Source organism: Manihot esculenta, chromosome 4, assembly GCF_001659605.2.
Source record: "Manihot esculenta cultivar AM560-2 chromosome 4, M.esculenta_v8, whole genome shotgun sequence".
NCBI classification, from domain to species: Eukaryota; Viridiplantae; Streptophyta; class Magnoliopsida; order Malpighiales; family Euphorbiaceae; genus Manihot; species Manihot esculenta.
Genome location: NC_035164.2, coordinates 26497041 through 26513209, shown reverse-complemented (window position 1 = coordinate 26513209; position 16169 = coordinate 26497041). Strand labels below are relative to the sequence as shown.

The 16169-nt window shown below is 29.0% G+C and overlaps 1 protein-coding gene across 1 annotated transcript; it reads right to left on the bottom strand.

Moving 5' to 3' along the window:
- Nucleotides 1-6339: 6339 nt before the first annotated feature.
- Nucleotides 6340-13800, bottom strand: LOC110612600 (endochitinase 1). The gene is made up of 3 exons (XM_021753378.2): nucleotides 13650-13800; nucleotides 7123-7276; nucleotides 6340-6783 (listed from the first exon to the last, which is right to left on the bottom strand). The coding sequence occupies exons 1-3, from the start codon at nucleotides 13798-13800 to the stop codon at nucleotides 6384-6386; spliced, it is 705 nt and encodes a 234-aa protein (XP_021609070.1). The 3' UTR covers nucleotides 6340-6383.
- Nucleotides 13801-16169: the final 2369 nt, after the last annotated feature.

Sequence of the window (16169 nt, the reverse complement as noted above, 5' to 3'; positions counted from 1 at the left end):
ATCTCCCGAAAGAGGGATGGTCAAAGTAAATATAAGAATTATACTCCGTTGAATGACTCACAGACTCGTATCTTAATGTGGATCAGGAAAAATGACAAAGAAATCAGATGACAGCCCAAGCTCAATCTCGAGAAAGCAGAGAAATGAGATAAGATCAAGTATTGTCATTTCCACGAAGATCACGGTCATATGACGGAAGAGTGTCGGCAACTAAAGGATGAGATCAAGAGGCTGATAAGGGACGACACTCTTTGGAAGTTCACCAAAAAGGGCAGGGTCAGAGAAGACTTGAGCCCAAGGAAATAACTCCCAAAACCACTCGTGATCGAGAGTCTATACGAGGTTATACATGTATAATGGAAGGATCTAGAGATGATCAAGAAAAATAAGCAGATTATAGATATAACTGCCGGTCTGGTAAGTTGGACAAGAACTAAAAAAGACCATTTAAAGTCTCAAAGGTCATTCACCTAGAAGTTTTGTAAGCCGGCCAAATTAGATGGTCGAGTGATTCCCCACTCCCGAGAAAGTTATAATATTAGGAAATTTTATCAATAACAAGTTAATAGGATATTTTTCATATGTTATATTCTTCAGTGACAAGGAACGATGGGTTGCATTCCTAAAAAAAGATTAAAGAGATAAGAAAAGGCCATAAGACGGATTTTGTCAGGTCAAATCACAAGGCAGATTCTGCCAGACTTTTTGGGTGTTGATTCCACTAAATAATGCCATAAGGCGGGTTTTGCCAGGCAAGGTCATAGTGCAGATTCTGCCAGACCATTCAGGTATTAGTCCCACTAAACAAGGCCACAAGACGGGTTTCATCAGGTCAGGTCACAAGACAGGTTCTGCTAGAATATTCAGGCATTGGTCCCACTAAATAAGACCACAATATGGATTTTTTCAGGTTAGGACACAAGGCGGATTTCGTGAGACCATTTGGCCATTGGTTCCACTAAACAGGTCACAAGGCAAGTTTCGTCAGGCCAGATTACATGGCGGATTCCATCAAACCATTCGAGCATTAGTCCCACTAAATAAGGCTACAAGACGAGTTTCGACAGATAGGGATGTAAACGAATAGAGCCAAACGACAACGTTTCTTTAGCATAATCTATATTGATTTTTTTTCCCACCTTTCTGCCATGGAAAATCACTTGATTAGTACTGAAATTTTATAAAAATATAGCTATTAAATTTCCAAAATTATAAAAATATAATTATTAGAATTTCTAAATTTCATAAGTGCATAAAAAATAATCAAATTATATGCAAGTCATGTCAATACATTCATCCACAGCAGAAAGTTAAATAGTTATAATTTTATAAAATTGAAGTGCAAAATCAGACGCAATTAAAATTGAAAAATATGCCAATAAAAAACTAGAAATGATTCTTACAACAAGAATCAAAAGATAATTTTAATTTTTTTCTTTTAAAGAATATAAAAGAACAAAACTCACATTACTATAATATATTTATGTACTATATAATATAATAATATTTTTTAACCGAAAAACAATAATATTTATAAAAAATTAAGTAATTTTTACTCGACACTCCTTTAATTTTAAAGTCTATTTTATTTCTAATTTTTTTAAAAATTAATTATTTTAATCTATTCCAGTAGATTTTCACTATAAACTTCTTTATTCTCTACCTCTATTTTATTTATCATATTTATATTTAATTAAGTAATAATTATTACTATTAGAATTATTTTATTTTTAATAAACTCTTATTATTTAGTTCTATGATCAATATAATAAAAATATAAATATAAAACTTAATGAATTTAAAAAATAAATTAATAAATATTTAATAAAAATAAATTAACTAATGAAATTTTTCAGTGCTAAGTGTTGAATTTTATAAATAATATTAGATTTTTTAAAACTATCATTTATTTCAATATGTTGTAGATAAAAACTGCATAAGTAATATGATGTAGGTAAAAATTCTTTATTTCAATATTAATTAATGATTATTAATTTTTAAAATAAAATTTTATCACCTATTAGAAAAATTATAGTTTCCATATTTTTTTAAATAATGTAATTTTATTGCAAAATAAAGCATGCAACAATATACGAGCAACAACTATAAGCTATTGCTTTAATTAGGAGCATAAACGAATCGAGTAGAGTTGAGTTTTGAAAAGTTTAAGATTAGTTTGTTAAAATTTTTTCGAGTTCGAGCCGAATTCGAATTTTACTCATTTCGAACTCGAGCCAAGTATTAAGAAACTCAAACTTTACTCGTTTAGCAAATGAGTTTAGACGAGTCGAGTTTTTATCGAGTTTAGCATTGAATAGTTCGCGAGTAATTCAATTTATTTACAAGTTTTAGTTTAAAATTCATAAATTTAAAACTAAAATAATTTTATTTAAATAAGTATATCTACAAATTAGTTCGTAAACTTATAAAAATGAGTTTTTAAATCTTAATGATCCAAATATATACAAGTTTAAGAGTGTAACTAAACTATATAGAGTTGAATTTTAGAAAATTTAGATTTGACTCATGAAAGTGTATGTAGGGTTTGAATTTATTTCTCTTATAATAATAATTTCATCTTATTTAACGAAACTGTTCAGGAGTCTATTCGTGAACCTGCTCATGAACTCAGAAACGAGTCGAGTTCACGAGTCTTAATGAACCAAATACTATGGAGTTCAAATTTGACTCGTTTACCAAACGAGTCTAAAAATTAAGCTCCAGCTTGACTCGTTTAGAAATCGAGTCGAGCTCGTCGAGTTTTTATCTAACCGAATCTCGAGTAGCTCACGAACAATTTAATTCATTTACACCCCTAGCTTCAATTCAAACTGTACACAAAAATAGCAACCCAACTCAACTGCTCCATCGATGCCGCTTTATACAAGTATAAACATCTTTTAAATCTCAATTTAATAATAAAAGAAATTTTTTATACCACTCTATTTATATCAGAGGAATGTTGCTTAAAGATGACAGCATTTCGCTCCTTTCAAATGAAGTAAACTATCACATTAAAAATCAATCTTTTACAAGCAATTAATCTACTATTCCCTTTAGTTTTCCTCACAAACCAACTTATGTCTCCCTCCATCTCATAATAGACATGTTCACATTGCATTCTATAGAATAATAGTCCAAACCTTCTTGGAAAAATGCAAGCAAAGAAAATATATATAACTAATTCTTTAGCACTAGAACACAACTGGTAAATTGAGTTATCAATAACTCTCTATTTTAACAATCTGATTTTAATAACTACCCTATTTTTCAAAACTAACCATACAATAAAATTATGTAAGAACACTAAAATTGCCTCAAATTAGCTTACACCAACTCATCTTATTATTAGGCTATCTGTTGCCTTCCGAACACTAGTAATAGAAAACTTATTTGAATTTTGTATTTCCTCACTTCCTCCCATGCTACATCAATAGCAGTATGAGTAGTATCAGACAGTCTCCACTCTCCTTGCCTCCATAAATCATTTACCTTTAAATGTTTAACCACGTCAGCATCTTCACAATTTAGGTTAGGAATTTATAATACTACTAATACCAGAGCTTTTTTTCATACCATGCACAACTTAAAAAATTATTATCAAATCAGGCAGAATCCAAAAATATTTTCGGATTCTGTGTGTCAAAGGGATAGGTTCGGTCATAGTGTAGTTGTTCGACACTAATAATGCCGAACAAAGGACAGTTCGACAATGTTGGTGGCACAACTTAAAAAATTATTATCAAACCAAGCAGAATCCAAAAATATTTTCGGATTCTGTGTGTCAAAGGGTCATAGTGTAGTTGTTCGACACTAATAATGCCGAACAAAGGACAGTTCGATAATATTGGTGGCGAACTGATCCATTGTTCGCCACCATTAGTGGCGAACAATGAAAACATGTCCAAAGAACATGCATCCATATGCATGCAGATGGCTGCATGCATGTGGTCATGATTAATTTTAAATTATTATATTTTTTCAAAAATAAATATTTATTTATTTTTAAGATATAAGTTTATATAAAAGTAAATTTAAAATTTTTTTAATTTAAGGGAAAATTACTTTTTAGTCCCTGAGGTTTAACGTAATTAACACTTCTGTCCCTCTATTTTTGCGACCCAACACTTAAGTCTCTCACTTTATTTTCTGTCCAAATTCGCAGTCCTTCCGTCCAAAATAACCGTTTAGGATACGTGAATTGACAAAATTAACCCTCACTAAACCCAAACTCAAATACTCCTTCTTCTTCTCCTTCTTCTTCTCCTTCTTCTTCCTACCCTTTTCTGCAACTTCTTCTTCTTCTTCTTCTTTCTCCTTCTTCTTCTTCTTCTTCTTCTTCTTCTTCTTCTTCTTCTTCTTCTTCTTCTTTCTCCTTCTTCTTCCTACCCTTTTCTGCAACTTCTTCTTCTTCTTCTTCTTTCTCCTTCTTCTTCTTCTTCTTCTTCTTCTTCTTCTTCTTCTTCTTCTTCTTCTTCTTCTTCTTCTTCTTCTTCTTCTTCTTCTTCTTCTTTCTCCTTCTTCTTCTTCTTCTTCTTCTTCTTCTCCTTCTTCTTTCTCCTCCTTCTTCTTTCTCCTCCTTCTTCTTCTTCTTCTTCTTCTTCTTCTCCTTCTTCTTTCTCCTTCTTCTTCTCCTTCTTCTTCTTCTTCTTCTTCTTCTTCTTCTTCTTCTTCTTCTACTTCTTCTTCTTCTTCTTCTTCTTCTTTCTCCTTCTTCTTCTTCTTCTTCTTTCTCCTTCTTCTTCTTCTTCTTCTTCTTCTTCTTCTTCTTCTTCTTCTTCTTCTTCTTCTTCTTCTTCTTCTTCTTCTTCTTTCACATTAAGAGAAGGGTATTTCTGGAAAAAATTATCACCTCTCACTTTTGACTATTTGACCAAACGGTTTAAATGGACGGAAGGACTACGAATTTGGACGGAAGAGAAAGTGAGGAACTTAAGTGTTGGGTCGCCAAAATAGAGGGACAGAAGTGTTAATTATGTTAAACCTCAAGGACTAAGAAGTAATTTTCCCTTAATTTAATTATTTAATTGATGGGGATTTTAATTTTTAAAAAACTTTATTTTTTAATATCTTATATACAAATATTAATTTATTAATTTTTTACAAATTTAAGAATTAATTAATATAATTTTTTAAAATTATAAAAATTACATACATTATTATTTCAAATTTCTTCTGAGGACCAGTGAGAATTCTTTGCAACTTCTAACTTCTAAAATAATACTTCACAAGGATTATAATTTTTTTTAATTATTTTATAATTTTAAATATTTTATTTTTTATATTATAATAAAATATAAAATGATGATATATTATAATAAAATATAAAATGATGAGTATTAATAATAATATTTTATGTTTAAGTTTTTTTAAATATTTTTTAAATATTTAATAAATTTAATATTTTTAAAATAGATATAATTAAAAAGTTAATAAAATTTAAATTTTTTTAAAATATAATAAATTAAAATCCAAAATTATTTAATCCATCTTATAAATTTTTTTAATTAATTTAAAATTATTAATAATTTTTTATATTATAATAATATATAAAAAGATAAATATTAATATTATTTATTGATTAAGTTTTTTATATTTCCTATGCTATGCAGGTCGCAGGTTCGTAAATTTGGATGCGAAGTGCCGAAGACTATTATTTCCTCTGCATGACTGCATGGATGGGACATGTCCACAACAGTATTTGCCCTCATTGTTCGCCATCAATGGTGGCGAACAATGGAGTCCAACTTTGACACACAGAATCCGATAATAATTTTTTAAGTTATGCATGATATATGAAAAACAAACTCACTAATATCATCCAACTAAGAATCATACCAGAAGGACAATTCACCTCTACCCAATTCATGAATAAAAAGTTGCTTGACTATGTTTTCAAACCCAACTAGCATCTAAAAATTTAGTATTGTTAAATATAAGTATCGTTTAAGCTCTTTTTTACACATTGTGAAAAATATTTCATATTTTTATTTTGAGATAATATTTTTTATTAATAGCAATCGTTATTAAGTATAGAAAAATAAATTGAAACTTTAAGATTAATTAATTTTTATTTAATTTCAATTTGCATTAATTAATTCAATACAATTTATAAAATAATAAAAATAAATCACTTTTTCCAATGAGTATAATATTGCACTTATTAAGGTTTGTTAAATACAATTATTCATTGCTAATTTTGTTTTGTTGGTTTGATGAGTTGCCTTGTATAGTTTGTTTTATTTTTCTGTTTGGATTGCCTTGTATCGGTTGGTTTAGGTGAATCCTGGTTCTATAAGTCTTTTAATTTTATTTAGTTTGTTTTATATAAGACACATATTTTATTTAGTTTATTCTTTCCAATATTACATGGAAACAACTGATTACATAGAATTTACCAAGTTCAAAAGCCCATTTCCAAACGGCCTTTGGTTGTGGCAATCAAGATTGCTGCCATAGCTAACTCCAAGTATATCACAATATCTCTTATAAAATCCAATGCGATCTTTAACCTGGTCATTTGGGCCTTTACCACATTCAATTCCACCATTGATGATGTTTGTTATCACGCCATAACCTGGAACTCTTCCTGCCGCCGAATCAGCAGGGGTGGGTGACCATTTTCCGATGATGACATTGTGGCAGGAGGGCTTTGGAGATTGTGGAGTCATCCAGAACCAGATTGCTGTCTTGAAGGAAATGACTGGATCTGTCGCCGCTAGATCTGGATTGTTCAATAGGCCTACGCCTATGGCATTACCGCACTGCCCATAATTGTAATTCCTGTATCAATCAAGTAATTAATTCAAATTATTTTATTTGTGCTTAAAAGAATATATCACAATCATCTTTTAACTTTAATTTAATTATATTTAGATATATTGATATTATATAAATTGACATTGGATTTTTTATATAATTAAAATAAAGTAAAATATAGATTTTTATATTAAAATAATATGTATAAAATTAAAAAAAAAAATTCTTAAGATGAAATTATAAAATTTTAAGTTAATTATAAACTTAAGTAGATATTAATATTATATAAATTGATTAACCATATTATATTATATAAAGAAACAATTGGGACACCATGGTTTCAAATAAAAAAGGAAAACATACCATGAAAGTTGAATGGGAGCTCTACCATAATACTTCTTCCCAGGAGCACAAGGATAAGTGGAACTTGGAGAACAATAATCTGATGGAGGACTTCGTTCCCTCACAAAGCAATATCCCCAAGCATATGGTCCATCTGGTGCAGTTGGCCACCCTCCTGCAATGCATTAGCGACACAAATTTCTCTATTAACTAATTAATGGTAATAATTAATTAAAAGTTTCAATTGACATCAACGAGACAAAACTCACAATAGTTCTTTATTAATTTTTGGTAATAAATTAATTTTTAAATTTAATTTTTGTCTAATAAAATAATTTTTTCATTAAAAATAATACATATTCTTATCAGTTAACTATTAACTAGAGGTCATATGTTTTTTAATAATTAAAATACTTCTCTTATGATAAATATTTATTTATAATAAAAAGTTATTTTTATTTATTGTTTTAATAATAAAAAATTGAGAGTTATTATTATTTTAATTTTGAAATAGGTGGACTTGGAAGTTATTTTTTTATTATTTTTTATTTATTATCATAGTAAATCATTTTAATTTTTAAAATATAAAAATTAATATTTTATAGGTATAAAATTTTGAAACTAATTTGTTATTAAAAATTTAATAAAAAATTACTTTGTCATTAAAAATTATAAAGGTAAAAGCCTTCATGTCTATTTTTGAATAATAAAGTGAAGGTCTTCGTAGTTAGAAATGGGTATATATAGAGATGTTTAAAATATTCTTTGTATTTGTATCGTTCGATAAAGATGTTTAATTTTGGGATCCCATCTTATTTAATTCTTACATTTTATTTTTATTTTCTTAAAAATAATTAGAAAAGTAAGAATATAATTACATAATATCGAGATCAACTATTGATAATTTAATAATAAAAATTTTAAACGATAAAAAGTTCATAATTTATTTTATCAGTCATTTTTTATAATTTATTAGATAAATTTCATTATTTTTTTTTGTTTTTTATTAAAATTGGACATTGATTATTCCAATCAAATTGCAACTAATATAAATAATAATATTAATTATATTATATTGTTTTATTGTAATCATAAGATAATAATGTTTCTTAATCCTGATATAAAGAAAATGTGTTTTAGGGTTGTTGACCATTTTTATTGCTTTTTTTCCATAAAAACATGTTTATTTCTCAATCACATGTTAATAATCAATTATCATTACAAGCAAGTTTGCATTAATAAAAATGATTAATAACATATTGCTCAATTTAAGTGATAAATTGTTATTATCATACTAGATAATACTAAAACTGATAAAAATCTTATAAGTGGAAAACACGATTTAAGTCGAGAAAATAAAAACTCCAACACCTTAACCGTTAATTTATCTTCAAAGATCCATTTTTTTAAAAATGAGTCTCGACACGAAATTATTTGTTATTAAACACAATTCAGTATATTTTCATTATGTCTGTAATCGCAGGATTATAAATCTATTTAGTTAGCGATATCGCTTATCAAGTAACTGTCAACGTCACCACCAGATTATTAGAAAATATTATATTTATTTTCATCTTCTTACTTCTTACTTCTTGTAGTATAAAGGAGAAAAATCACAAAAATTAAACTGCGTTATTGTCTCGCACCATTTAAATTTTAAACAATTCATTGTATTTTATATATTCTGCAGTTTATTGACTTAATATTATATTTATCTTCATCTTTTTACTATATAAAGAAAAAAAATCACAAAAATAAATGTGCGCTATTCTTCATACCATTTAAATTCTAAACAATTTATTGTATTCTATCTATTTTGCAGTATATTGATCTAAGCGTCGAAATGACTGGCGTGAACATCCACTACCACCTCATTTTCTCTTCCTTACAAGTTAGGCCATCTCCAACGCTGCGCCAATTTCTATTTTGGCGTTGGAGATGGCCCTCCAACGCACGCCAAAATCCTACGGGATTTTGGCGTACCGCTACAGTGTCACGCCAAATATGGCGTGACACTGTAGCAGCGCTATTTTCTGTTTTTTTTTTTAAAAAAAATTTATAGTATAATTTAAATTTTATTTTTTTTCTATTTTTTTAAATTATAATATAATTTAAAATTTATATATATTTTCAATTAAGTTTAATTTTTTTCACTTTTATAATTTTTTATATTTTTAATTTATTTTATATTTTTATAATTATTGAAAATTAATTTAAATTATAATATAATTGCTAATTAATGTTTAATTAATGTATGTTTATAATTAATGTTTAAGTAATGTTTTTTTATAATTATTATTTAATTAATATAATTTTATAATTAATATATTTTTATTTGTTTATTTATAAAATAATTAAATATTTAAATATTGGATGAAAATATAAAATATATAAATATTTAGAGTGAATATATAAAATTATATGAATTTTTTGAGTGAAATATATAAATAAAATTAAGGTAAAATAAATAATATAATATTAAAGAGAGAGAATGATATAAATAGAATATTCTTTTTGGTGTTAAAAATGGTGCAGGTTGGAGATAATATTGCACCAGATGGCCTTATAACCAATCGCAGCGTAGTTCTATTTAGCTACATTATCAATCTAATCTCCGCAATATCAATAAGAAATCTCATTATTCCAATTCTTCCCACTTTTATATATAATATCTCATTATTTCAATTCCGGCCAAGTTATAATATAAAATACAGATAAATATATTTAAATTTATTCGTCCAAATTACTGTCAATTTTAGTGAAAATTATCAAAATGTTCTTTACTACATTTTCAATCTTAAACACATAATTAAGCTGATAATGCTTTGTTTTATTAACAAACTAAAATAGCCCATCAAAATAAAATTTATGATTAAAAAAATATATTTCATATATTATATAAATATATAGGGAGTTTGTTAGTTTGAATCATATTATTAATTATTAATGACAGATAATTTAATTCTCACTTATAATATGGGTATTTAGTGATGTATAAAATACTAATAGATTGAAAATTTTTAATCTGTTTGGAGCTTATAAGGCTAAAATAGTATTGCTTTTCATAATTTTACATATCTGAGAATAATTAATTCGAAAAAATATTTTATTATTTTAGAATTTTTATGGTTGATATGTTAAAATTTAATTTTTAATACTTTAATAAATATAGTATAACAAATATAAATATTTTACTTTTTAAATATATTAAAGGGAAAATTTGATATTTTTGCTGAAATTAACATTAATTTTGAAAAAAAAAATAACATATTGGACTTTATTGTACAATATTTTAAAAATTAACTACAATCGCGAATTTGAGCACATATTTAGACTTTTAAAGCTAATTGGACTTTTTAATGTTATAAATAATTGGCCTATTAATTTAAATAATCTAAACGTTTTAATTAATTTACATTTACATCCTAAACGTTTAATATTTTAAAATTTATTACAATTTTATTCATAAATCTAAATTAATTTTTACTAGAATTTAAAAATGTCATTGGTTATCCCATATAATATTTTTCATTATTTTTTAGTTAATTATATTTTTTATCTAATGGACAAAATAATCTAAATCTTTTTGTAATTTCATATATATTTATATTTCAATTTTTTTATCTATTAAATAAAATAACTTAAACCTTTTCATGAATTTCATATATACTTCTTGGTTGTTGTAAAGTTTAAAGTCATGTATTTTATTTAAACTTTTCAAATTCAATTTAATTTTTTTTATACAATTTGTTAGAAACTCAATATATTAGACTTTGTTGTATAAATTCAAAAAATTGAAATTTGTATAAATATTTAGATTTTTTTATTCAATTAAGATTTTTTTTACATTGTATAAAAAATTAAAATTTACACAAATATTTAAATTATTTTATTCAATTGGGTTTTTTACATTGTTCAAAATGCTTGAAGTTCGTCTATAATCAATGATGTCTTACAAGATATAGTTCATGTGAAATTTAAACAACTACAATAGTACTTATGAGATAAATAGATCAAATATATAACACTTAGTGTAGTTCGAATCGTGACTCAAACTGAAATTGGAATAATCAAATCTATGATTAAATTGATTAATCAATTTAGATTTTTGAACTGATCGGAACCTTATAGTACGGGCGGGTTATAACTCCCTTCTTTTTACTAGAATTGGAACTGCACTTCAACTAACCGATTCGAATTAATAATTTAATTTGATTTTAAATTTTTAAAATAAATAATCTTATACATTTGTGTTACTTCAAAATTGATGCTAACCGATTCGAATTAACAATTCAATTTGATTTTAAATTTTTAAAATAAATAATCTTATACATTTGTGTTACTTCAAAAATCGATTCGAATTAACAATTCAATTTGATTTTAAAATTTTAAAATAAATAATCTTATACATTTGTGTTACTTCAAAATTGATGCATAAATATGTTAATTATCAAATAAGTAGATTCAAATTCATTTATTTTTTTACTTGTAAAATATATTATTTCATTTAAAATAATATTATTTTTTACTTTTTATGTTATGCAATATACATCTTTTGTACAATTTTCTTATTCACTTAATTATTAATTCAATAATATTTAATATTAATTTTTATTTCCTTATATTTTATTTAATTTTATCTAAATTTTTTAGATCTAAAAAACTTTTCAAATCAAAACTGTAACGATAAAAACCATAATTATAAGTATTGCTTTAAAACCAAACTAAAACTATTAAAAATCAAAATTATTTTTGAGCTGTTAAAAATCATATCGGTTTCACTTTGATCCACAAATCAGATCAAATTGTCTATTTCAAACCGAAATTGGTAAAAGAACAAATCTAATTAGATAATTTACACATAGAGTATATTAATAACTCTTATTAATATGATATCATCTAGATTATAATTATAACTCGAGAAGCTATATAAGCCATGTGGCTCAGTGGAGGGCGCAGAAGGCTCACATGAGCCAAGATAGACATGTGACAACCTCACTCATGCATGGAAGAAACAATGGAAGATGATCTAGAAATCCTAATATGGTAAGTAAGAGACTTCATCTTCTTTCTTTTTCCTCTTCGAAGTCTTTCCTTTCAAGCATCCCATGCCATTTTTAGAGAGAGAAAAATTCAAGTCCCATAAATATACTTCTCCCTTCTTCTTTTCTTATTTCTTTCAAAGATTCAAAGTACATTTGAGGTTTTTACACGTAAATCCATGGTCTGAAAACTTCTTGTTCAACATCTCACTCGTAACTAAACCTAGTGAGAAAAACTGCTTCCTTTATGTACTAAGGGTCACTGAACCACATGAAATAGAGGATTGTGCACGGTTCTTCAAAGTTCTGAATTAAATTGAAAAATCATATTAAATCGAATCAAAATAAGAAAAAATCGATCGTATAAGAATCGAATTGTACCAAATTGAATTTATTTAACTATTTTGTTTTGATTTTGATTTTTTTATTAAAAATTATATCAAAACCATATCAAATCGGAACTGAATCGGAACCGTACTGAATCGATATATATATATAATTTTAAAATATATAATTTTGATAAAATTACACATATAATTGCAATATTGTTTAATTCTTACCATTTTATTTAGCCAATTTAGTTAATTAATTATAATTTATTCTATTTAAATAGATTATATATTGATACTACATAATAATCGTCTAAAATAAGTCATAAGTTGTCAGCATACGACAGAGCCACGTGGTGAGGATAAGATAAGTGAAAAATGGGGCCTGAGGAAAGGAAGACCCGGATACCTTAATACCTAGTTCATCATCAAGACTCGCCCTTCCCTCGGTAAGGCGAGTCTCGGCATGAAGTTACCATTATCATGTACAGTTCAGGGCATTCCCATTACGTCTGTAATCGTGGGATTAGCAACCTATTAGCTGGCGATATTCCTTATCAAGCAGCCGGCCATATCATTCCTGATAATCCCCACATTCTTACTGTATAAAAGGAGAAAAATTACAGAGGTAAGGTATGATATTCTCTCACACAAAAACTCTAAGAAATTCATTGCATTCACTGTTTTTTTCAGTATCATAACTTGAGCGTCAGAGTGGCTACCGTGGGCACTCACCACCTCATGTTCTCTTCTTTGCAGGTCTAACCAATTACAGCATAACTTTATTTTTCGGCTACATCATTTGATTCCGTTGCTAAGAATTTATTTGAATCCTCTCTATTCATTTGGATTACGACTAGTCTCCTACTCTTTTTCTCATAGAAGAATATGGATAAAACACACCCTCAATGGTCAATAAAGCATACCTTAATAATTTAAACAACAAGCAGATATTTCAAAACATCAAAAATTTACAGGCTACTCTCGGGCAGTACAAGGCTCAGGAAGAGGCATCGAACATGGCTCTCGGAAAATGGAGGAAGTCTTTGTAGGCACCCCAAGGGCTCAGACAGAAGTGGTCAAAAGGCAACCTAAAGGAAAGGCCGAGTCTGAAGATGAATCAGAAAAAGTTTTAAAAGGTATCGATTGGAAGCTAGTACAGACTGTGCAAAGATACTAAAAGGAATAAGAGGAGATTTCAGCTTAAATGGTGCCTCGCATCTTTTGGAAGAAATTTTAGCAGAAACCTTCCCAACCAAGTTTAAGCTACTTAGCTTAGACAAGTGTGATGGAACGGCCGATCCCAGAAGCCACCTGGCAATCTTCATGACAATTATGCTGCTTCAAGATATCAATGACTTTTTATTATGTCGAGTGTTTCCATTACCACTCACAGATTTGGCTCAGAAATGGTACCAACATCTTAGTCCATATTTAATTGAAAACTTTACACAGTTTGCTATGTTATTTAAATCCATATTTATTATGTGTATACCTCCTAAAAAACTTTCCTCTAACTTGCGGAAGATCCGCCAATGAGAGGGCCAATTTTTGAGGAGTTTTATCATACGGTTCAATGTTAAAGCCATATAGGTAGAAAAATTAAATCACGAAATAGCATGTGAAGCATTGAAGAAAGGAACGTAAAATGTCAAATTCATGAATTCCTTAATTAAAAACTCAGCCGTGACGTATCAACAGTTGATAGACAAAGCTCATAAGTATATCAAGCTGGATGACAAAGTCCAAGCATTAAAAGAGGACAAGAGAGCGAACCAAAAGTAAAGTCAAAAACTCGAGAGGCAAAAACATAAAGGAGATCACAAGAGTTATCCCACATCCCGAAAGAGGGATGATCAAAGTAAGTACAAGAATTATATATGTTGAATGACTCACAAACTCGTATCTTAATGTGGATCAAGAAAAATGATAAAGAAATCAGGTGATTGTCCAAACTCAATCCCAAGAAAGCAAAGACATGAGATAAGATCAAGTATTGTCTTTTTCATGAAGATCAAGGTCATATGATGGAAGAGTGTAAGCAACTAAAGGATGAGATTGAGAGGCTGATAAGGGATGACACTCTTTTGAAGCTCACCAAGAAGGGCATGAAAGAGAAGAGACTTGAGTCTGAGGCAACAACTCCCGAAACTACCTGTGATCGAAAGCTTATAGGGGTTATATATATATAATGGAAGGACCTAGGAATGGTCAAGGAAAATAAGCAGATTATAGATATAACTGCCAGTCTGGTAAGTTGGGCAAGAACTGAAAAAGACCATTTAAAGTCTCAAAGGTCATTCACTTAGAAGTTTTGTAAGCCGGCCAAATTAGATGGCCAAGTGATTCTCCACTTTCGAGATATTTGTAATATTAGAAAATTTTATCAATAACAAGTTAGAGGGATACTTTTCATATGTTTTGTTCTCAGTGACAATGAACGATGGGTTGCCTTCCTAAAAAAAGATTAAGGAGACAAGAAAAGGCCACAAGGCGGGTTTTGCCAAGCCAAATCACAAGGTGGGTTCCGCTAGACCCTTCGAGTGTTGGACCCGCTAAACAAGGCCACAAAGCGGGTTTTGCTAGGCCATGTCATAATGCAGATTCCACCAAACCATTCGGGCATTGGTCCCACTAAACAAGGGCACAAGGTCGGTTTCACCAGAACATTCGAGCGTTGGTCCCACTAAACAAGGTCACAAGGCGAGTTCTACCAGACTATTTGGACATTGGTCCCACTAAACAAGGCCATAAGGTGGGTTTCGGCAGGCTAGGTCATAAGGCGAGTTCTGCCAGACCATTCGAGCGTTGGTCCCACCAAGCAAGGCCATAATGCGGGTTTTGCTAGGCCAGGTCACAAGGCAGATTTTGCTAGGTAAGGTCAGAAGGCGGGTTTCGCTAGGCAAGGTTACAAGGAGGGTTTCGCTAGGCAAGGTTACAAGGCGGGTTTCGCTAGGCCACGTCACAAAGTGAGTCTCACCAGATTATTCCGGCTTTGGTCCCACTAAAACAGAATCACAAGGCGAGTTCTACTAAGTCAAAAGACTGGGTGTTCATCCCGCTAATCAAAAGTGATCATAAGGAGCCCCAAAGACGGGACTCGCTAAGTATTAATCTTCTATAAGAAATTCTAAGGCTTGCCTAAAACTATAGGGCAAATATAAGCCAGGCCAAAAAACTGGACAATGATCCCACTAATCGAGGCCTTCATGCAAGGCCACGAGACCGGTTTCGCCCTACTCAATTATCGGGTGATAGCCCTATACAAGAATTTGAGGCATTCAAGGCCTAAGCCATAGGATGGGTGTTCACCGATGAATACTAGCTTTAGGATTATAAGAAATCTTAAAGGGTATTTTCAAATCCAAGGTAGGCATTAGCTAGGCCATATATCCAGGTGCTATTTCCACTATTCAAAGATTTTTAAGCTATTACCACTGTGGTGGACGAATGTTAACCCTTAGCAATTTTTAAGAAATTGTTTGAAGTATTGGATAAGGGTTATAAACTGTAATACCCGGCTAGACTCCGGTATCGGAATTCCTCCCATCCGGTGGAATCTCGGATGTCGGAGATCTCTAGAAGGGTAAAATCATGTTTTTATAAAATTTGTTAATGTATTTTATGATTTTAAGTAAGAAGGAAATTGAGTTTTGAATGAAAAAGACCAAAGAGGCATTTCCAAATTTGGCCGCCG

Excerpts from the sequence above, each read along its gene's own strand:
- LOC110612600 (XM_021753378.2), bottom strand. The coding sequence starts at position 13,800 with ATGAAGATTGCCAGGTGGCTTCTGGGATCGGCCGTTCCATCACACTTG. Across the intron at positions 7,277-13,649 it reads ATCTCCTCTTATTCCTTTTA|GAGGGTGGCCAACTGCACCA; the intron begins GTATCTTTGCAC and ends AATGCATTGCAG. Across the intron at positions 6,784-7,122 it reads GCTCCCATTCAACTTTCATG|GAATTACAATTATGGGCAGT; the intron begins GTATGTTTTCCT and ends TGATTGATACAG.